Source organism: Vombatus ursinus, unplaced genomic scaffold, assembly GCF_900497805.2.
Source record: "Vombatus ursinus unplaced genomic scaffold, bare-nosed wombat genome assembly UNPS02014845.1, whole genome shotgun sequence".
NCBI classification, from domain to species: Eukaryota; Metazoa; Chordata; class Mammalia; order Diprotodontia; family Vombatidae; genus Vombatus; species Vombatus ursinus.
In genome coordinates, this window is record NW_020954623.1 from 6,200,804 (window position 1) to 6,224,749 (window position 23,946).

At 48.8% G+C, this 23,946-nt stretch overlaps 1 protein-coding gene across 1 annotated transcript in view; it reads right to left on the minus strand.

Annotated features, from left to right (window-relative positions):
- CFAP46 (cilia and flagella associated protein 46) overlaps positions 1 to 23,946 on the minus strand; it is a 154,228-nt gene that overhangs the window by 68,186 nt on the left and 62,096 nt on the right. The window contains exons 25-32 of the mRNA XM_027840508.1: positions 18,286 to 18,448; positions 16,413 to 16,497; positions 12,330 to 12,468; positions 11,873 to 12,056; positions 9,208 to 9,421; positions 5,596 to 5,801; positions 1,433 to 1,651; positions 117 to 266 (exon numbers count right to left, since the gene is read on the minus strand). Of these exons, the coding sequence (XP_027696309.1) occupies positions 117 to 266; positions 1,433 to 1,651; positions 5,596 to 5,801; positions 9,208 to 9,421; positions 11,873 to 12,056; positions 12,330 to 12,468; positions 16,413 to 16,497; positions 18,286 to 18,448 (1,360 nt within the window). The remainder of the gene's footprint in view (positions 1 to 116; positions 267 to 1,432; positions 1,652 to 5,595; positions 5,802 to 9,207; positions 9,422 to 11,872; positions 12,057 to 12,329; positions 12,469 to 16,412; positions 16,498 to 18,285; positions 18,449 to 23,946) is intronic.

Here is a 23,946-nt window from a genome sequence, read left to right on the forward strand (position 1 = left end):
GTTCTGACTTCGTATCCACATCTTAAGGCACGGGGGGCAGCACCGTGGAGAAGGGTCTGGTTGACCAGGGCACAACCTCCAACAAGGTAAGCAGACGGACGCGAGGGACCACTCACAGGCTTCAGGACGGTTTTGCTATTGATGGTAGAGTCGCCGGCGTCCTGGACGAAGAGGGCGATTACGTCCTTGTGGCAGTGGTAGAAAGCCCACTCCTCCACACTGGCTGGCAAAGTTTCAACTGGCTTATTGGCCATTATCAGCTGGATCTGCTCAGGGAGGAGATCAAGATTAGCTGCATCATGGACTGATGCCACACAGGCACAGAGGTCAGGGATTCTACATTCTGCAGGCACCGGTTCTCGCCAAGTTTCTCCTTGAATCCCCAAAAGGTCACTTACTTAATAAAGCAACCTTGTGAGCATAGTAGGGCTTATCTGGAGAACTTAGTGAACCTCCCTCCCCCAGCCATCTGATGTGATCACAGGGTGATGAGATTGGAAGAGGACCCCTCCTCCTGGGTTTTCTCAAAGATGGTTGGCAACGGAAACAAGAGAGACAGATCCTTATCTAATCCCTCTTGAGACTCTAAGGGTGAACCCTGGAAAGCATTACTGTATTTTCTATCCCCGGACTACCAGAAAGTGGCAAGAAGGTGGGGGAGGGGAATAACAGAAATTCGTCCCTCCACCCTGCCAGCACTGGTGACTTACAGCAGAAGCACGTGGTCGTGGGAAGTCCATGCTTGCCCAAGTGTCTGCCCAGAATCCCTAGGCCTCACAGCCCTGTCTACCTTCCTTTGACTGTTTCCATCTCTCAGGATGTGTTAGCAATCAGTGAGACTGAGAAATAGGCATTTCCAGCCCAGGGACTTACTGCTTGGGTAATGCTGAGGTTGGGAGCTCCTCAGGATGACATTTGGGCAATAATTCCTTTAACTGCAAGGTCATCAGCAAGTCAGGCTGCAGCTGGGAACCAGAGCCACACCCTGCCCCCCCTGTCTTTGGGCTACCACTCGGGAGAGAATGGACAGTGTCCATGCAGCAACGGCACAGGCAGAGGGCACGCTGGGACCCTGGCCACACAGAGGTTGGCATCAAGGTGGCTTCCTCTTAAGGTGCAGCTAGGTGGTGCAGTGGATAGAGCACCGGCCCTGGAGTCAGGAGGACCTGAGTTCAAATCCCGCCTCAGACCAGACATTTGACACTTACTAGCTGTGTGACCTTGGGCAGGTCACTTAACCCCCAATTGCCTAACAAAAACAAAAACAAAAAAAAGGTGGCTTCCTCCCGACTGGTCAGAAAAATGCTGGGAGAAAACTGCTAGAAGGAAGTGTCACCTCCAGGAAACAAGCCTCCCAGACCTGGATCTGGGCCTCGAGCTCCACCACTGGGCACCCCAGACACGGGCTCCCTTCCAAGAGAAATCAGCTCACCCCCGACAGCTCTTGGCTGAGCTTTTTCTCCTTCTGCTTGTTTTTATCTTTGTCTTTGCCTTTCTCCTTCTTCTCCTCCTTGCTTTTTTCCTTCTTCTCCTCCTTCCCCTTCTCCTTACTCTTCTCTTTTTCCTTTCTAAGGGATGTGGGTTGTACACTCGGTTCCGGTGGGCTTTCTTGGAAGTTTAGAAGAACATTCCCCACTGTTTCTAAGGAGACCTGGACAAGAGAATGGAAACAGGAATCCCGACCCGTTAGCAAAGAATACCCTCCCAGTGCGTACCTCCTCCCACTCCCCACTGGCTCAGAGAGGCCTGGGGAATAGGAGCTCTGACGCTTCTCCAGGGCTGTCTGTGGCTGCTTCTTCATCCAAAGGCAAATGGTCTTTTATGAAATAAGAATGGGGATGTTGATGGAGTCCATTGTCCTATTACAGGGACACCATATGGGAAGAGATCTCGTCTCTTCTGTCTCAGCAGTGCCCTTTGATCTTCCTTCTTATCTCCCTCCATCCCATCCCCCACAAAGCTATGGAGGGCCAGCCTCTGGGAGCACTTGTGCTACACCCACAAAGGAGACTTTGACTAGGATGTCTACAAAGAATGAAGAATCAGACCAGGGGGACATTTGCAGAGAAACCTTTTCCCCTTGAAATGCTTCTTCCTTTCCATGGGACATGCTACCCACTACTGGCCATGGTATGGGTCCAGAGTGCCATCGATGCCAGTGGCTGTGGGACTAGGAGGAGGGAAGGAATGTTGGGAACAAATGGGAGCTGGCCCTTTCAAGAGACTGGATGGGTGCATGGCCAAGGACTCTGGGAGCTGAGGGTTGAGGAGGAGAGTGGTACAGGAGGAATCAAACTTGGTGGGGGTGACAAGGAATAGGACCTAGAGCTTGACCTCCAATGTACTGTGATGCGACAGTGAGTAACCACACAGAAAGGGAAGCAGAGATCCCAAAAAGCAGTTCTATTTCTTAAGGCATCTTTCTCTTCAGTGAATATTTGTGCCTCGTTTTCCATTTGGCCAATTCTGCTTTTTAAGGTACTCAGAACTGGCTGTTGCATCCCCTTAAGTGCAGAGGTATTAGACTGTTTGATTATGGAGAAGGGTATGTATATGTGTAATTTATCTATGTTTTAGCAAAATATTTGATAGTTTTTCACACAACTCTTGAAATGGCTGCGAGAACAGGGTTAGACAATAGTAAAAAATCAGATGAATTTGGAATTGGCTAAATGATTGGAGCCAACAGATAGATGCTCATTCATGTCCAGGGTCAATGTGACAGATCTCCAGCTATTTAATAGTGTTCTCGCAGACTTGGAAAAAAGCACAGAGGGCCTGCTCATCATATAGAAAAAAGGCAAAGATGGGATGGACAGCTAACCCCATTGGATGATGGTCAGGACACCAAGATTCATGATGACCTTGAGCATTAGCCTGAATCTAAAAGGGTGACACATAATAGGGATAAATGTAAACTTTTCATTGAGTAACAAAAATCAACCCCAGGAGTATTGTGTGGGAGAGACATAGCTAAAGAATAGTTTCCGGGGGGAAAATGTTGAAGTATTATGTGGAAGATGGATCAGATTTTTCTTCAGTTTGGCCCCAAAGAGCATTGCTGCAAAGAGGTCAGTTGGAGCTGGATAAGAGGGAAAACTTGCTTGATCAGAAAGGTCTACCGTGATTATTGGATGACAACCGCACTTGATGCCATAGAGATTTTGTAAAAGACGTGAATTCGAAAGCCAAAGTGAGTGCAAGGGAGGGGGGGACCATGAAGGCAGGGGCAAATAGGTCAAGAATCACAAATGAAACTACTGAGGTCAGTCGTTGAGAAGACCCATCTTGTACTTCCTGAATCCTTGCTAGAGGAGATGACCTGGAAGGTGCTAATGAGGACTAACAACCATCAGTGATGATTCCTCAAGTGCATCTGGTATGGAACTCACTGTCTGTCTGCAGTGTGGAGGCCAGAGAGAAGCCAGTACAAGGACCGTGCAATTGTGATGATTCCATCCCAACTGATAGATAGGTCCAAGCAATGACAAACTCAGGAGGAAACCATCACAGGGAAAAGGCTCCAGGAGCTCAAGATCAGCTTAGTCAGCAAGATTTCATCCCCCAACACAGGGAGACCCTCAAGAACCAAGGGATCATTCTGAGATCTCTTTCAGGAGGTGATTGACGGATCCCTTCAATTTCTATTTTACCCTGTGGTTCTGGGATATCAGGGCAGTTTTCCTTGATGATTTCTTGAAATATGATGTCTAGCCTTTTTTTTTTTTTGATCATGGCTTTCTGGTAGTCTAATAATTTTTAAATGATCTCTCCTCAATCTGTTTTCCAGGTCAATTATTCTTCTGATGAGATATTTCACCATTTCTTCTATTTTTCCCATTTATCTGACTTTGTTTTATTGTTTTTTGGTGTCTCATGGAGTCATTAGCATTCCCTTGGCCAATTCTAATTTTTAAGGAATTATTTTCTTCAGTGACCTTTTGTAGCTTTTGTCCCATTTGGCCAATTATGTTTTTAAGCCATTCTCCTCTTCAGTGGATTTTTGTGCCTCTTTTACCATTTGGTCACTTCTAATTTTTAAGATGTCATTTTCTTCAGTATTTTTTCTTTTTTGTCTCTTTTACCAAGTTGTTGACTCTCTTTTCATAATTTTCTTGTATCACTCTCATTTCTTTTCCTAATTTTTTTCCTCTATCTCTCTCATTTAATTTTTTTTTAAATTTAGAGCTCTTCCAGGAATTCTTTTGGGGCCTGTGACCAATTAACATTTTTCCTTGAGGTTCTACATGTAGCTGTTTTGACTTTGTTGTCTTCCTCTGAGTTTGTGTCTTGATCTTTCCTGTCACCATAGTGACTTGTTATGGTCAGTTTCCTTTTTTTGTTGTTTACTCATTTTCCAGACTCTTTTTTGACTTTTAACTTTATGTTAAAGTTGGGTTCTGCTCCTGGGGTGGAGGTGGCACTGTTCCACGCTTTAGGTTTTTCATGTTGCTATTTTCAGGAGTTTGTAGGTTTTTGGTTCTTCCAAGGTGGTATGATATAACGAGAGGGGTGGTCACTGATCTCCTGGCCTGTGCTCTGGTATTTACCCAGGAAGGGATTTTGTTCTTCTGTACCCACTAGTTTTAGTGCTCCTCCTGGCCTTGGTACTGTGACCAGGTCCCCTGCTCTCCTACAGCTATAATTACTATTGCTCCCCTCTATCTTGGAATGGAGAGCAGCACCCTACCTTCCTGAAAGTGACCACAAGCACTTCTCTCCTCCCTAGAACGATGACCAGGGCCCTGTGCCGCAAGTGCTATCTATTGCACCTTTTGGTTCTGCGACTATAATCTAGAACTACATACGGGCAAAGCAACAGAGTCCTGGAACCATCGCCAGCAAAGGGTCCCCTGAAATCTCCCTGAAATTGCCCCATGCTCCCATCTCTGGGCTGAGAGTTCCCATAGTCGCTGCTGCCGCCAATGCAGCCATCTCCAAGCCTGTAGAGCCCAAAGTGCAGTCCTCAGGCCCCCCACTGCCCTTGCAAGGCAGGCTTTTCCTGCTGACCGCATACGCTGGCTGGGGCTAGAAATTGTTTCACCCTAACCTTGTGTTAGTTCTGCCACTCAACATTTGACTTGTGGCATTGTCTTAAAGCTGTTTGGAGAGGAATTTGGGAGAGCTTGGTTGAACGCTTCTCTCCCCTGCCATCTTGGCTCCTGGAACCTAAGCAGACTTTCACTGACTCAAAGCAAGTCAACTGTTTGAGAAGTTGTTATTCATCAATTAACTAATTAGTATTGTTTGAAAATGAAAACAGTGTTACAGGGCAGTGCTGTGCTGACCAAGGCAAAGGATGTGAATGTATGACCTAGAGGAAGGCAAGGAGGTTAACAATGAGCAGATTGGTCTTTGACAGTCGAGGAGTTCTTGGAAGAGAAGGCAGGAACCTGACATCTCTAGGGATCTGCACAGGGTCTGGTCCGCGCTTGACCAGCCAGGACAGTCACACAATCAACCTCTCCAGCGCCAGGGTTCAGAGTCTTCCCTTGCTCCCCTAAAGACATGCTGGCACAGTTTAGGCTTCTGTGTATCACCAGGGGCAGCCCCTGCCAGAGGAGGGCACTGCCCCATGGAGGTCTGGGTTCTTACCTCCCAAATGCGCATGATGTATCTGTATGCCATCAAACAGTTCTCCTCATATTGGGGAGACCTGCTCCCCAACACCAGCGCCAGGAGTGTGTGGGCATAGGCCAGTGACTCCAGCTGCCTCACATTGGTTAAGGTCTCCAAGGTCACCTTCGGAACTGCCTCAGAAGACTCTTGCAACAGTCCCTCTTGGTTTGAAGATGTTTTGTCTACAAAACAAAAGCAAACCCCAGACTTAACAAACACCACTTCACAGAGCTCTTCTAAGACAAAACATACTGAGTCTCAGAGAGGACAGTGCACAGCTTCAGTTAAGGAGAAGTCAGGGCTCCCTTGCATCAAGGGAGGTGGATGGAGAGGAGATGAAGTCCTCACTTAATCCTCTGCCCTCTCCCCCCCCAGTCTTCCTCCACTGTGCAGAACTTTTGGCAGTGACCTCATCATCACTCAGGCACCAGGGTTTCAATCCCAGCGGCCAGCACTGGCATAGTAGCTGGGGTCGCAGCAGATGCCCAGGTCTGGTAGTCCACTTTATGGCCTCAGATGCCTCTCCACAAACATACAAAGTGTTCATGCCATAAGTAAGATAAACTTGAAATGCGAATGCAAGAAGTCAAATTGGACCTCCTTGGCATCTCTGGGACATAGCAGGAGGAGACCAAAGAACCAGATGACAGCTCTGGGAGAGAATGCCTTAAGCCTGCAAAGGGAAAAGGAGAGAGACAATGGGATGGGGGCCATCGGGGAAGGGGGAAACAAAGTACATCACATGCCCATGGGAGGAAATACAGAAGGTGCAGGGGAGTGGCATGATGGTGAAGATCTGGGTGAGGATCCCCAGAGACAGAGACTGAAGCAAAATTGCCACCAAAATAAATCACAAACCACCTGGTCAGAAAGAAGAAAGAGGTCACGAGGCGATCAAGAAATGACGGCCAGCCTGGCATGGTATAATAGAGAGAGAGGGCTTCAGTTATACAGAAACTGGCAGGCACTCTCTCCCTGCCCCAGAGAAGATAACTTCCTCCTTCAAAAAGTGGAGGAACCAGAAAGTCACAATTCTATCCTGGATCTTATACTTCTTTCTGTGAGGCAATTGGGGTTAAGGGTCACACAGCTAGCAAGTGTTATGTGTCTGAGACCGGATTTGAACTCAAGTCCTCCTGACTCCATGGTTGGTGCTCTATCCACTGTGCCACCTAGCTGTCCCTGATCTTACCTTTGTTAACAAGAAGAAGCTTGTTGTGAGGGTACAAATGATGGGAATCTTTAAGAATTTTGACAGGGTGGCAGCTAGGTGGCGCAGCGGATAGAGCACCGGCCCTGAAGTCAGGAGGACCTGAGTTCAAATCCGACCTCAGACCAAACACTTGACACATACTAGCTGTGTGACCTTGGGCAAGTCACTTAACCCCAATTGCCTTACCAAAAAAAAAAAAAAAAGAATTTTGACAGGGAAGAAATCTGGTTATGGCCGAACACGTACTCTGAATTTTTAGAAAGTAAAATCACAGAATCGTTGGATCACAGAGTTAGAAGGGAGAGTGGGTCTGGGTAGTCCTACTGATTTCACAGCAACACCACAAATGACATGCCGCCCAAAGAAACAAATCCCCCCACACAGGCATGAGTGGTCATTTTTCCATTGCTGGAATGCCTCCAGTGAAGGTGAACCCCTGACTTCCCAACATAGTCCTTTCCACTTCTGGAGAGCCCTAATTTTTAGGGAATTTTTTCCTTAAAAGGAGATTTCATGAAGTTCAGAGAAAATGTAGGTAAGATCCCATGGACTAAAGAAAATTCTAAAAGGGAAGTCTGCCCAGGAGGACTGAGAAACTCTCAGGACTGAAATTCTAAAGACCCAAAGAGAAACTCATCAGATAAGCAAGAAGAGGGCAAGGAACCTGGAGTGTGACGTGGATCAGATTTTAGACATGCCAAGAAGATGGAGGTACATGCAGGGAACGGAGGGGGAAGGCATGGTCTAAGTCCTGTGCAAACAGGACCGGGCGTGCTACAGTTTACAGGAAGCTCGAGGCCAAAGAGCAGGGCTCTCGACATGACTTTGGGGCCGGACTGCTGCTCAGCAGTGACGGAGATGACAGTAAGGGGCTCTCTGGGCAGATGCTGCAGTGGCTTCCCGGATATCTGTACCTGTCTTCTCTGCCAAGGAGAATCCCCATTGGAATGAAAAGAAGAGAACAGAAATGGCCAGCATCGAGTTGGATACACTCACGGTCTGCAGTGGGGTACATGAGTCGGTGATGCTCAAGATCAGGAAGGATATAATGACAGAGGGAGAGCTTAGCTACACTGGGGGAGTCCAGGGCACTTGGCCCTGGCAAGCTGCATCCCTGGGTAGAGAAAGAGAAAGCACAGGCCAGGGTGCTGATGGACGAGCCGTGGCCCACAGGTTCTCAAAAGGGAAGACGTTTGCAAGTCTGTCTACTGTTCACATCAGCATCTCTTCCTCTAACGGGAGGGTCTCACTAATGCTCAGGAAACCTCAGTAGCTCCCTATCACCTCCCGGACCAAATATAAAATCCTCTGCTTGGTGTTCAAAGCCCTTCATTACCTGCTCCCTCCTCCATTTCCAGGCTTCTTACTCCTGACCCTCTCCCTCTCCCCCTCCCCCCCTCCCCATCCCCATGCCTTTGCACTATGGTACTTCTTTCCGCGCTTGCCTCAAACATCCCCTTCTCCAGGAAGCCTTCTCAGCTCCCTCCCCAAACTCTCTGGTGTTACGGTTTTGATTCTTTGTGTAATCACAAGGAAAGCTCCTAACCCCTGAGCACTCCCCGAGGGGGCCCCTCCCTCTGACTGGAGAGCTCCTCCCAGATGCTCCGCCTCCTAGGGAGGGCCCCCAGAGGATTCACTTCACTATTCCCCGCCAGCTACTCTGACGGACTTCACAACATCCACAAACTCCTTATTCTGTAAGATGGAGTCAAATCTGAAACCCTGTGCTGGGCAACCTCCTTCCTCTCCCTCCACCTTCTTCTTATGTGTTGTCTCTCCCATTAGAGGGCCGCTAGGGGGCGCCGCAGTGCACAGAGTGCTGGGCCTGAAGGGCAAGTTAAGAGGCGCCCTAGCGGATAGCGTGCCCAGCCTGGAGTCAGGAAGACTCATTTTCCTGAGTTCAAATCTGGCCTCAGACACTTCCGAGCTGGGTGACCCTGGGCAAGTCACTTAACCCTGTCTGCCTCAGTTCCCTCATCTGGAAAATGGACTGGAGAAGGAAATGACAAACTACTCCAGTATCTCTGCCCAAAAAACAAACCAACCAACCCAAAAAACAAAAAAAACAAAAAAACAAAAAAACAAAAAACAAAACCCAAACGGGATCACAGAGAGTCAGACACCACTGAAATGACTACAACTGCCCTCCCATTGGGCTGTGAACTCCTCGAGGGTAGGGCAATTTTTCCAATTCTCTGTATCCCGTGCCAAGCGCCGTGCCTGGCACACAGGAGGTGCTTAAGCAATGTTTCTAGACTCTGACTCAGGCTCGCCGATCAGCTGGTGGATTTCAATGGGACAGGGCTGATGCGGGGTTTGTAGTTGGGCTTCCAGGACCCAGAGAAGGGTGGAGCCCCCCGCCAGGGCACACGTACCAGCGTCGGCCTCCTCCGCCACACCAGCATCCTCCGTTGGGATCGGTGAGCCGCCCGTCTTCTCACTCAAGCCATTTGGTGCCCTCATGCCGAGCAGGAGGTCAACGGCCCAATCCAGGTGGAAGATGATATTGTTGAGAGGAAACTGATTGTGATACAGCCACTCAGAGAACTCCATCAGGTAACAGATCTTTTTCCAGGTGCCCTCGGGTTTCTTGGGGGAAAGAAAAAACAGAATCTCAAGGAGAGGACTGACCCTTTGAGGCAGTTTTGAATAACTGAGAAACCAAGACGGGGCAGGTGAAAGGCACCAGGAAAGCTTGGCCTGTGGGGGAACTTAATAAGTGTTCAGAGTTGTTGCTGAAATGAATGGGATTTTCTGAGGGAAATAAATGAAGGTCGGTGCCTGGAGGCACTCTACAAACCACCAGGGATGTTGCTCAAGACTGACTCAAGAACCCAGGACTCCCTAGTGTGTTTTTGTTAGAGAATTGTCCTATGACCAATCAATCAGTCGATAAGCATTTATTCAGCTCCTACTACGTGCCAGGCACTGTGCCAAGCACACATCAGCAAAGGCAAAACTGACTTTTGTTTATTCAAAAAGAAAAAAAAAGTTCAACAAGCAAACAAGTCACCTCAGGCAGCAAAAATGCTGACTGTGGGCACCCCCTTTGCTCCCCCTCTATCCCCAAACCCCAGCGGTGGGGGCAGGGACTCCCTCCCAGATTAGCCCTCCTCCAAACTGCCCCTTCCCTGGCCCTGGCCCTGGCCCAGAACTCGTGGCGGGAAGGGGCTTCTGCCCTTGCTTCCCCCTTCACCCGGGCCGCTTACCCTTCACCGTTCACAGGGAGGTGATCTTGGATGGGACAAGAGCTAACAGCTCCACTCCTTCATAAGCAGTACGATGAGCACCAGGCCTCTCGGTGCTTAGCAGGCTCAGGGCCCTGTCATTGCCTGAGGACTTCTGGGCCCTGCACCCCCTCCACCACTGCTCCCTCCGGCTCCCTGACCTTGCCACCTGCACTGTTGATGCATCAGACTTTCTACCCCAACTAGAGCAGAAGACCCTCGAGAACAGCCTCGTCTGACTTTTCCTGTTTGTATCCTGGGGGCTTATACTGTACATGGCACACAGGAAGCTCAGCATATGCTCATGTCATTCATTCACTCACTCATTAAAGGCTTACTGTATGCTGCGCATTGTGAAAAGTGTTCTCTATCTGTCTATCCATGAGGATGAGCCTCCATCCAGGCGTGGTGGTCTGTGCACTATGGTGCCCGCTATCCACCTATCCATCTACCTGCTGTCCTTCTTTGCCACCCATCTATCCAGGCACTCCTTGATTAGATATATCCCATCTGTGCCTGTTTCTCCACACTCCATCTGTTTACTCCTCCATCAAAAGTGTCAGAGAGGAAATACAGGAATAGCAGGCTCCTTATGAAACACCACCGCACACCGCCCCCCCCCCCAAGGGATCTGAACGATGTGCCCTGGACAAGGCACGCCCAGAGGGGTCTGGGTGAGGTCTGAGTTCTTAGACGCGGTGCCCCCTCCTCACATACAACCCTTGCCCTGTACTCTGACACCAAGTCAGTTGTGGGGTCTCTGCTTTTGGCAGCCAGGCCCAAGAAGGGCAGCCATGACGGGTCTAGTGCTTAGTCAGACCCTCAGGAAAAGGAGGAAGAGAAAGGGAAAAGCATTTATTAAGTACCAATTATGTGCCAAAGGGCAGCAATGGATAGAACACTGAGCCTGGAGTCAGGAAGACCTGAGTTCAAATCTGGCCCCACACACTTCTTAGCTGTATGACCCTGCGCAAGTCACTTCACTCTGCCTCAGTTTCCTCATTTGTAAAATGAGCTGGAGAAGGAAATGGCAAGCCATTCCAAAATCTTCGCCAAAAAAAATCCAAATTGGGTCATGGAGAGTCAGACACGATTGAAATAACTGAACAACATGAACTCCTGGGAGGAAGGTGCTGTTATTTCAATTTTACAGATGAGGAAACTGAGGCAGACAGAGATGATGTGACTTGTCCAGGGTCACACAGCTTTTAAGTGTCTGAGGCGGTATTTAAACCCAGGTCTTTCTGACTCCAGGCCCAGCACCCTATCCACTATGCCATACACCTGCCTAGTCTTAATAGAAGGGAATATATTTTCAAAAAAATACAGTTTGGCTAATTACTTATTAAACCTAAATGGAAAAAAGTCCCAAGCATGCCAACTGGGAGGAATTGTCAGGCATGCTGGGAGCCCTCCTCTCCCTCTGGTGGTGTTTCCTGTCTGCAGTGGACTCCTTCCTCTGCCATGAGCAGCCTCTCCTTAATGCCCTGTCTCCTGCAGTCTGTGTGCCCTCCCTTGACCTGCTTCTCTCACTGCCAGGATGGAGGGCATCCATTCCAAGAGGCCCAAAGGGCATCCCAGGCTCAGTCCCTGTCAGAGCTCAGCAGCATTCTTCCCCTAGCATGGGGATGGGCTCACTCGCCTTGGACTCAAGAGAGAACAACCCCTCTTATTTCTGTGGTCAAGATGATTCCCTTGCTTCACAGATGAGGAGGGATCCCCAGGTGCCCAGTCTGGCTGACCTGGCCTCCATAATACAAATCTGAGCAGGAAGGATGCTGCCTGCTTTCCCCACGAGGTTCCCGGAGCACACCTGCAGGGCGTGGATGGCATTGTGGTAGCAGTAGAGACTCCCCAGGAGGTCCTTGGAGCTGAAGGCTAGGCAGTGCCACATGTGGGACAAGTAGTCCTCGCTGGTGTCCTTGAACTTCTGGATCTCCATCGAGAAGTTCTGGCCCAGCCTGGCCTTCACCATCACCATGTGTTTGAAAATTAAACTGTAAAAGAGATGTCAAAGTGGGGGGGGGGCAGGGGAGTCTGGAAGTGCCAGTGAAGCCTCGGTGCTGGGAGAAAGAGATGATGGGCAGAGGGGAAACTGAGTATCAGGAAGGTTGTGCAGCCTGCCTGATCATGGACCTGGGATGGAGAGCTTACAGTACATCTAGGAACCATCTGTGCCCCGCCTCCAGTCCAAGTGGCCCCTCAGGCTCAGGGCCCCCTCAGTCCCCCATCAGCACAAGCCCAGAACAGACGCCCACAGATGCACTTACAGCCGGTGCCCTGTGCGGGGCAGAACTTGTATAGCTTCCTCCAACAGCCGGAGTCCGCCCAGCAAGTCATTCTGGTCAGTATACATGTGGAACAGGAGCCCGTACAGGGCCGTTTTCAGGGTGATGTCATCATCAGTACCTTTTGGGGTGGAGCCGACATCAACATTACACATCGGCTTCTCTTTCTACTGGCCACACACTTGAGTGTTTAAAAAGAGACATTTCCCAGCTACATGAAAAAGACAGTCTTGCATTTCATGTTGAAATCTCTAACAGCTCTTGGGGAGAAGAGGTCTTGCTAATGCAAAAGTAGACCGATTGATGGCTGAAGGCCTGAACTCAGGACAGTTGAGGACGGTGAAGGTTTTTCCTCAGACACCTTTGCCATCATCTCACATATGAAGAAAAGACACCTATGGGAAGCCCTGCCTGATATCTCTGAGTCACAAGATTTGCCCGCTTCAATGGCTTTTTTTTCTATTGTGAGTTGTGATGAGTGATATATTTTAAAGTTTCCTAACGGTAACATGAATCTTTGAGCTGATAGTGAATACTCCTAATATTTAAGAAAATCCAGTCTGCGTTGGTACCTCTATGTGGCTCCTCCCCTGTTTTGTTTCTATTTTTAGGTTCCTAAGAGTCCCCTTTGATTCTTTCAGCTCATTGAGACTTCTCCAAACATGGAGAACAAGATAATAGCAATCACTAGGTGACAGGTCAGTCTTGAAGTGAATGTGGGGTTTATCATTAGATTTCCTTTTTCCATTGGGGTATAGAGAATCATTATTTCAGCAATTTTACTGAATTGACATTTCCTATGGGCAATGGTTCTTACCCACAAAAATTTCCATTCCTTCTTTGTCATTATGGCTGCCAGGATTTGTCCCTGGATTCTTTATTCCTTTTTTCTGGATATATTGTTTTGGTTTTTGAAATTCCTTTCTTTTCTCTCTTATAACTTTCTTCAAGGCAAGGCTTGTTATGAACTTATCCCCTTTACATAGTTAAGGAAGATACAATGTTTCATTGCCCTCTGGAGTGTCTGTGTGTTTTAGTAGGTGCCTAAGTGTGAGTTTTTCTGGCTCTCTGATCCAGTTGGGCTTTCTAATCACATATAGAATGCGAGACGCCAGGCTGCTCCAAATGAATATCCAGGTGATTCAGTCTACCAGCCAAGATCTTCTAGGGCCTAGGGGAAAGGATGCTTTGGTACCTTTCTCACCATCTGCGATTGGCACCCTTTCAGCTGCCTGACCCTCCCTGAGCTCCAGGGTTTCTGGTTCTGGGACACAGAAGTCAGAGAGGAGCGTGAGTCACACAAGCCTCCCTTGTTGCCCACCTCCATCAAAATCTTCACAAAGGGAGAAGCATCCATGAAGACAGTACCATCCATTCCAAGTCCCTTGTGGCAGTGGGGGGGGGGTCAGCTCTACTCCCATACTGAGTCAGAGATGGCATGTGCAATGAGGAGAAGTAGCCACATCCCTTATTCATTCTGGGTGGCCAAGGCATCTGGCTAATTCCAACAACAGCACACAGGTGCCAATGGCTGGAAAACAGGATGTAAGTACCATGACCTGGGCTACTAAACGTGGTGGTAAACATCAGGATACCGGGAAACACATCTGTCATTCGTCATCCCCAACAAGGTGCACTAACCACTTGGTGACCAGACACAGAGTCCTAGAAATATATTCCTGGTCTAAGGATGGGGCTTGGCTTGCCCAGGACAGTCTTGGAGTCACTGGTAATGGGGTATAGACGATCACATCAGTTTTTCGATGATTTTTGTTCAATTTCAGTGAAGTATAAGAAGGGGAGAAGGAGAGAAGGAATAAGCATTTATTAAGCACCTACTGTGTGCCAGGCACTGTGCTAAGCTTTGTAAAATATTCTATATGATCCAAATATCACATAAGTAAGGTTCTGGAGGACAGGGGCTTTTTCAGTTTTGACTTTATGTCCCCAGCACCCAGCACAAAGTGAGTGCTCGATAAATGTTTAGGAGGCCGAGGGAAGGGAATCTTTCCTACCTCTATGACCCCGTGTTTCTTAAACCCTAGACTTCTGTTTGTATCTGATCATTCTTACCTGGTCATTCCACAGCCCCATTCCTCTGCTTTTAAACCAGTCCCTGAACGTTCTCCCATCCCTGGAGATATTTCCTGGTCCTCAGATGTAATAGTGGGTCTTTCATGATTTGTATACAACCACCTTGCTCCTCACACCACCCCTACCCCCTTCAAAGGTTAGCTCCAGAGCTACTGGCCATAAGCAGCCTTTGTTGACCCCACATCCAGGGGCTTGGGCCCCTCTGAAATAATGTGATCATGGGGTGGCCTCATTATTAATGTGTGTGTGCGTGTGTGTGTGCGTGTGTGTGCGTGTGTGTGTGTGTGCGTGTGTGTGCGTGTGTGTGTGCAGATTTCCCAACAGGGCCTTATTCAGGCTTGTCTTTCAGGCCCCAGAGCCCAGCACAATGCCAGGCACACTCGGACTGCTTCTCACCCTTTCTGCTGGTTTGATTTCATGGATACATTTTTAACCAACAGGACAAGGTTCCCTAGATCCCTTTTCTTTCCATAATCTCCCTTGATTTTTTTGACCTTTCATTCTTTCATGTGAATTTTCTTATCCTTTTGTCTTATTCTAGGAAGCTCGCCATTACTATTAGTGCATGGTTGCCTTTAATTTCTAGAGCAGTTTGGGAAATATCATCACCTTTCCCACATTTACTCTTTGAGTATACTATCAATTATTTATTTCCTCAACATCTGAATGTGGGACTACGTCATCCAAGTCCAGGGGTGTGCATTCCTTAGGGTGGGGCATTGGGCTGAAGGGTGCACAGATAATAATAATGATTTATATAGCAATTACTGTATGTCAGGTAGAGGGATCTAGGCGGCACAGTGGATAGACCACTGCGCCTGGAGTCAGAAAGACCAGTTCAAATCTGGCCTCAGACACTCACTCGCTGTGTGACCCTGGGCAAGTTACTTTACCTCTGTTTGCCTTAATTCACTGGAAAAGGAAACAGCAAACCACTCCAGGATCCTTGCCAGGAAAACCATATGAACAGTGCTGGCATTCTCTAATTCACAGGGTCATGAAGAGTTGGATTTGACTGAATGATTGAATGATAACACCAACAATGTACCAGACACTGTGCTAAGTGCTTTACAATTATTTTCTCATTGGATTCTCATAACAACCCTGGGAGGTGGAAGCTATTATTATCCTCATTTCATAGATGAGGAAACTGAGGCAGGCAGCCATGAAGTGACTTGCCCAGGGTCATGTAGTTAGAAAGTGTCTGAAGCTAGATTTGAACTCAGGTCTTCCAGATTCCAGGACCAGTGCTCTGTCTACTTTACCACCTAGAGAAGTACAGTCTAAAGAAAACTGAGGAGGGAGAGAAGACCATCACCTGGAGGATCAGGAGAAGCGTCAAAAAGGATGGATATGGTTCCTGGGCTGAACCCTGGGTGGTAGAGAAAAGGGTGGCATGGGGGATAGCCTGGGAAAAGGCCTGGAGGTGAGAGACGGGGCACTGAGTTCAAGGAACAATGAGATGGCCGGTTTGGTGAGAAAACAGTGCGAGTGAAAGGAAATTGTATGCAGTAAGATGGGAAAGGAAGGCTGGAGCCCACCTGGGCAAAGCTTTAACTGCCAAGCTGCGGAGGTTGTATTTTAACTTAGAGATGATAGGGAGCCACTAAAGATTCTTTAGCAAGACAGTGACATGGTCAGATTTGCTTTAGGAAGATTACCTTGACAGTTGTATAGAGAATGGATCAGAGAAGGGGGAGCCTGCAAGCTAGAAGGAATCCAGTTAAGAAATTGTGCAACAGTCTAGTTGAAAGGTCATGAAGACCTAAGCAGAGAAGGGGTTTGGATCTCTGTCTGATATAATGAATTTCAAAGTACTGAGTGGTTCCAAAAGTGGTCCAAATGTTTTACCTCCTCCTCTCCCACTGCTCTGAGCAATACATGTGTGTCTATCTATTTATGGGGAGACGCACATGCACACACATCTACACATACACTACACACACATGAAAGCACTGGCTTTCTGCAAACCTTCTTGGAAGTGACCATCGGTGTTTCCGCTGTACTGAAGGTCCATGCTGGGCCACTGGTGCAGAATCAAGGACTTTTCCTTCTCCTACAGAGAATGAACAAAGGGCAGGTGGGACCATGCTCATCCTCCTTGCCAATCTCTATTTGTTCTGATTCCCTCATAAGCCCTGTATGAGCAGAGACACAGCATTGGGCTGGAGAGTAAGGAGAGATCTCAGGACCAACAAAGCCTCCCACAGTTGAGGACTTAGAAGGACCAAAGACCCTGGGCAGAGGCACAGCCCTTGCCTTGAATGGTAGGGCCTGATGACCAGGGACTTCGGAGCCGAGATGCCTGGCCAGAACTTCCTCTCCATCCAATCCCTCACTCACCATGGAAGCTGATGCTCCTGCCTCTGCCTATGTCCTGGTGACCCCTGGCCCAAGTCAGAAAATCCCTTCTTCCCTATCTTCACCTCAAAATCTCTCCTTTATCCTTCTCCTGAACCTCCAAAGACACGTTGTGAACAAGGGCCTGAGGTCCCATCTCCTTCTATCTTTTTGGAAGAAACTCCACTGATTAGCCCCTTTCCACCATCTGTAGACAGGCGTAGGTTTCCTCCTTTGGCTGGGTCATTTCTGGTATCTCACCTCCGAACAGCCACTCCGGCTGCCTCTTCCTCTCCTTCCTCCTCAGCCTGTGATATCTGGCTTCCAGCCCCGCCCCTGATTGGCAGGGCCCAGTGTGGGGGCTGGTCCTCAGGCAGTTCTCACCCTGCCCTCCCCTCCTCTTGGTTCTCCTCCTACTCATATGCCCACTCCTTTATCTTGCGGAAGCCAGGAGGGAAATCTGGATCTGTGGCGGCAGGAGCTGGGAGCAGGGATGTGGAGGGGCAGCCAAAGCAGTCTTGGTGCCAGACCCAAGGCTAGGCCATGACCCCCGTGTGAGTGGAGGGGTGCTGTCCTTGATGACTGAGCCTGTCCTTGATCAGACTCTAGGCATTTGGACCAGAATCCAGCCTCACTGGTTATCATTATCAGAGTAGGGAAGTGTCTCCAGAAGGCCACACACAGGGGCATTAAGATAGCACAAACCCATGAGGCCCATGGCAGGTAGGGAGAAAGGCAGCCTGGGACTCCGGGAACATGAGGGCCATCCAGGTGAAGGGTTGGCATCCCGGTGCCCTAACGGCGCGCTCCCTGGAGGATCTCCAGCCTAGGACATCACAAAGGGGAGCGGGAAGGAGACGCTATTCTAACTTCTAGTGCTGAAGCTTGGCGAACTGAAGTGAATTGAGAGGGGGAGGGGACTGGGGGGATGTGGGGGAACAAAATGAGCCCATGCACGCAGGCCAGGGTGGACAGCAGCTGCAGAGGGCCCTGCAGGCCGCCAAGGCGCTTAGACTTGGTCCTGCCGGCAGTGAGGGGCTTGGATACAAGGGAGACTTCAGGATGACCCCAGCTGTGCCAGTCTAAGCCCCGCCGCCTCCCACTGACTCCCCCGTCTCTACAGCAGGCACATCAGAAGTCTTTGGGTAAACCACCTGAATTAAAAGAGGATTCAAGGAATTCTACAAGTGGGCAGAGCCCCTGGGGGATTCTGAGCCAGCTCAGGGGAAGGCTGCCCCAAAGATTCAGGGTTTTCTGTGCTTGAGGCCAGGGCCATCCGAGGACTGACTTCAGAGATCGCCTGACACTTGCTGTGTGACCCTGGGCAAAGGCCTCGTCTGAACCTCAGTTTCCTCACTTGTAAGACGAGAGAGACAATGCTGCGGGGAAAGGGGTCTGGCAGCGAGGGCTGTCCCCAGCTGCAGATGCTGGTCCCGCCCTCTGGAGACCTGACCCCGCCCTCCTGGGGGGGGGGCCTAGCTCCCTCCTGGGTCCTAGCGCCGACCTGGGCTTTGTTTTCCGTCTTGTTGATGATTTTGAGGATCAGCTGGATGGATTGTTTCAGCTTTTTCCGGCAGAAGGGGGAGCTGAAGAATGGGAAGCAGGTGTTCCAGTAATGGCGGGCTGATTGCATCACCAAGGTATGGTTCTCTGCCAAGCCTGCATACCTGGGGAAGGATTTGGAGCCCCTCAGGGCAGGGCAGGAGACAAAGGCACCCACACACCCCGACCAATCAGCGGCATGTTCATAGGCCCAGGCTGACTCAATGCACTTCCAGGGCTTCTGTGACCTGGTCCACTCAGAACCCAGGCCCACCTGGGAACACAGTCTTGGAGCCTGGGACACTCTGGCCCACGCCTCATTTGACAGTGGAAACTGCGCGTTCAAAATGTAAAGTGAGTCATTTTATGGAAAGTAAGTGGGATTCGAATCCAGACTCCCGGACTCCAAGGCCAGGGCTCTCTGTACCAGCCAGACTGCTGCCTGAGCCCTCCACATAGGACACCCACCTGACGGGAAGACAAGGGTCTCTGCTTGGTCTCACAAAACTGCTTTGGTGCAAATTTCCTGTCATTCCTTAGTCCTCAGTTTCTCAAATCACTCTTCCGTTATCCCTCTTCTGACTGCCAAGGAGGGAGCCTGCTCCTGGGGCTGGCATCCCAGCTGAGGAGCACAGAGCAAGGCCCAGCTGTGTGACTCGGGCCCCAGGAGCAGACAGGGGTCTCGGTTCCAACTTCTAGTTCAGTCTCAAGCCCGCATCAGAACACCCGGGGCAGGAATCCCAGACCAAAGCAAGGCCAGCAGCTAGAACTGCACAGGGAGCTGGTGGCATAGTGGAACAGGGCACGGGGTCTGCAGGCAGGAGGACCTGAACTCAAAAGCCACCTCAGACCCTTAACCCCTGTCTGCCTCAGTTTCCTCAACTGTAAAGTTGTAGGGATCACTTGGTATAGCGCCTGGAACATAGTAGGTCCTTCATAAATGCTCGTTTCCTTCCCTTCTCCTAACCAACCCAAGCTGGCTGACACTGGCTGAGACCAGCAGCAGCCTATGGCAGCCCCAGCTGGGGTACGCCCGGGGTTCTGTTTCTCAGTCAAACCTAGGCCTGGAGCCCTGGGGCCCTGCAGCCCAGGAGAGCTGGAGCCCTGGAGCCCTGAGGGCAGACATCAGGCTGTGCCCTGAACCGATGGAGCCCCTGCTCTGTTTCATAGAGGACTTCCTAGCATTCCAAACACTTCAAAAACCAGCACTGAGTGGAGTAAACATGAGCCAACAATCAGTCCCAAGGGACAGAGCTGGTCGTGTTCAACAGGGGCCAATGACCCTGGCCTCACCAGGGAGGAGTCACCGGGGGAGTCCTACACACACACCTACAGATACACACCACTTAGGCGCACACACGCACATCACATATGTACACACAAGCACATTCACGTATAGGCACACACTACATACACATGCACACACATCCACACACAACACACATACATACCACAGGTAATACGTGTACACATGCACACACACACATCCACAACCACACAGTGCATACCACATGTAATGCATGCACACATGTTCACACATGCGCCACACACGCACACATATCCTACACGTGTGCATATATATGCCACACCTGCACATACCACATACACACATGCACACACAGGACACATGCACACAGTCAGTTGGGTACATAAACACTTTCACTCAAAAGTGAAATGGGAAGGAAAGGGGAGAAGAGAAAAGAGGGGGATTGCAGGGAGTGCACTCAGACAGCAGATCCATCCCATCTATGACAAATTCTAAGTCTGCGCAAAGATACTTAGGGTGGCCCTGGAGCCTCATCTGCTTCCTCATCTGTACGATGAGAGGTGACCTTGGTCACCTTGGTGGGCCATAGGTCCCTGCCAGCTCTCGGTCCATGACGTGGTGAAAATCCACCAATGGCAGCAGGGGGTTGCAGGGGAGCCCCCCCAGGGATCCGGGCTGCCTAATATCACTATCAATGGTGAATAAATAAAGATACTGAGGATTTTTGTGCAGAGGGCACAAAGAGTCAAGGGGCAAGTGTGGAAGACAGAGCCTGGATTCCAGAACTGCTCAACAGTGAAGTCATTGGGGGGGAGGGGGCAGAGCCAAGATGGCTCAGTAAAAGCAGTGACTTGCTTGAGCTCTCCCCCAAACGCCTCCAAATAACTATAAAAAATGACTCTAAACAAATTCTAAAGAAGCAGAACCCACAAAAAGACAGAGTGAAACAAATTTCCAGCCAAAGACAGCCTGGATGATTGATCAGAAATATATATCATGCTGGGCAGGGAGAGGAGCGCAGTTCAACCATGGGCGCGCAGGCCAAAGACAACTTAGAAGGTCAGTGGGAAAAGTCTGTCTCTTTGGTGGTGAGAGAGAAGCGAAGGGTTCTAGTCCCATTCCCCGAGCTTATCCCCAGGGTGGTGGCTGCCTCCTGAGCTTCTGGTCCACAGACTAAGGGGTAATTGAGTAGCTGATCAGAGGGGGATTGGAGGGATCTCTCTGCTGGTGCAGGATTCTCTTGCTTTGCCCCTACTTGGATATGGGTCACAGTTCTGGGTGGCAGTCCTGGGGCGAGGAGGAGCGCTGGCATGGTGGAGCTTGTAGTGACTGTGGAGAGGAAATCCTCCTCACAGTTCCAAGTCAGAAAAGAGTGCTTGTGGTCGCTCATAGACCAGAGCACAGGCCAGGAAAGGAGTAAACACTTTGCCCTTTATCATAGCACCTTGGAACAGCTGAAAATTTACAGGTCCCTAGAAGTCTCTCTGAACACAGCTGCACAAAACCCCTGAAGCTTGAGACAGTACATTCTCCACACTGGAAACAGACTCCTACCTTAACAGAGTTTATAACTCAAGTAATTAGCTGAGATCATGAGCAAGTAGCGAAAAAAGAGTCAGACTATATTATCTTACTTTGGTGACAAAGAAGATCAAAACATACAACCAGAAGAAGACAACGAAGCCAGAGCTCCTACATCCAAAGCCTCCATGAAAAATATGAATTGGTCCCAGGCCATGGAAGAGCTCAAAAAGGATTTTGAGAAGCAAGTAAGAGAAGTAGAGGAAAAACTGAGAGTGATGCTAAAGGAGGCCGAAAAAAATACTGAAGAAAATAACACCTTAAAAAAATAGCCTAACCCAAATGGCAAAAGACATCCAAAAAGCCAACGAGGAGAAGAAAAGCAAAATTGGCCAAATGGAAAAGGAAGTCCAAAAGCTTACTGAAGAAAATATTTCCTTAAAAATTAGAATGGAGAAATTGGAAGCTAGTGACAATCTGAGAAATCAAGGCACTATAACACTAATCCAAAGGAATGAAAAAGATAGAAGAGAATGTGAAATATCTCATTGGAAAAACAACTGACCTGGAAAATAGATCCAGGAGAGAGAACCTAAAAATTATTGGACTATCTGAAAGCCATGATCAAAAAAAGAGCCTTAGACATCATCTTTCAAGAAATTATCAAGGAAAACTGCCCTGATATTTTAGAACCAGAGGGCAAAATAGAAATGGAAAGAATCCACCGATCACCTCCTGAAAGAGATCCCCAAAGGAAAACTCCTAGGAATATTGTAGCCAAATTCCAGAATCCCCAGGTCAAGGAGAAAATATTGCAAGCAGCCAGAAGGAAACAATTCAAGTATTGTGGAAACACAAAGATGTAGCAACTTCTACATTAAGGGTCCAGAAGGCATGGAGTATGATATTCCGGAGGGCAAAGGAGATAGGCCTACAACCTAGAATCACCTACCCAGCAAGACTGAGCATAATCCTTCAGGGTAAAAAATGGTCATTCAATGAAATAGGGGACTTTCAAGCATTCCTGTGGAAAAGACCAGAGCTGAATAGAAAATTTGACCTTCAAATACAAGACTCAAGTGAAACACGGAAGAGGTAAATAGGGAAGAGAAATCATAAGAGACTTATTAAGGTTGAACTGTTTACATTCCTGCAGGGAAGGATGATATTTGTAACTCATGAGTCCTTTGTCAGTATTAGGGCAGTGAGAGGGAAAAAATGACATGGATGTATAGATAGATAGATAGAGGGCACAGAGTGAGTTGAAGATGAAGGGGTGATATCTGGAAAATAAAATTAAAGGGTGAGAGAGGATTATATTGGGAGAAGGAGAAAGGGAGAAGTAGAATGGGGTAAATTATCTCACATGAAATAGACAAGAAAAAGCTTTTACTGTGGAGGGGAAACGGGAAGGTGAGAGGGAATGAGTGAATCTTATTCTCATCGGATTTGGCTTAAGGAGGGAATAACATACACAATGGGGTATGGAAATCTAGCTTACCCTACAGGAAAATAAGGGGGGAAGGGTTCAAGAGAGCAGGGGACTTATAGAGGTGAGGGCAGATTGGGGGAGGGGATAATCAAAAGCAAACACTTCTGAGGAGGGTCAGGGTCAAAAGAGAGAATAGAATAAATGGGAGATAGGGTAGGATGAAGGGAAATATACTTCGTTTTTCACAACAGGACTACTATGGAAGTGTTTTGCATGACTACACATCTATAACCTGTATCCAGATGCCTGCCTTTTCAATGAGGGTGGGTGAAGAGGGAGGAAGGGAGAAAATTTGTAATCCAAAGTTTTAAAAACACATGTTAAAAAAATAAAAAATCAAAACTCAAAAAAAAAAAAAACCAGTGAAGTCATTCAAGAAAATCCAGTAAGATGATACTGAAAAGGTATCCATGTGAAGTCGTTTGGGGGAGGGGATCTGGACCTGGGATTTCACTGGCCTATGGAGTTCCTGGTGAGGAAACCCCATTTCCTGGTCAGGTGTAAGTTAAAAGAAAATAAGATTTCACAAGTACAAGGTGGGGAAAGCCTGAGATAGTAGTTTGTCTGAAAAAGCCCTTGGGGTCTAAGTGGACTGCAAGCTCAGTCTGAGTCCACGGTCAAGAAATCCAATGCTATCTGAGACTGCATGGAGAGGGGCAGAATGATTTGGAGCCAGGAGGTAAGAATCCCACTGTCTTTTGCCCTCCTTAGACCTCAGCTCACTTCTGGGCAACATGGTATAGGAAGAACATTGATAAAATGGTTATAAGGATTTATATAGCAACTACTGTGTGTCAGGCACTGTGCTGAGTACTTTACAATTATCATCTTCTTTGAACATCACAACTACTTTGCAAAGTAGGTGTTGTCATTAACCTCCTTTTGTATATGAGGAAACTGAGGCAAGCAGAGGCTAAGTGACTTGTCCAGAGTCACACAGCTACTACATGTCTGAGGCCAGATTTGAACTCAGGGCCTCTTGACCACAGGCCCAATGCTGTGGCTCCACTTAGTTGCCTCAGAGAAAGGTGGAGAGTATTCAGGGGAGGGCAGTCGGGATGGAAGGCCCTGGGCCAGCTCAGTCAGGTGCAGGCAGCTCCTGGGAGGTTCCTTCCCTGGGAGGTTTTGCTCCTCACAAACCAATCCCAATCACTTCTGTGCCTCGGCCCAGGCAGGCCATTAGCACCAGGAAGGCACTGCCAGAGTTGGAATGGGTCTCTCTGCACTACCGGAAGCATGGCCACCGGAAGCATTCCTGGGCAGGTCTCATGATCATCCTTCAGGCCTGAGGCATGGACACTGGCCTTGGGGATAGGCTGGGGGCTCTCTCTGTGGCCCAGTGC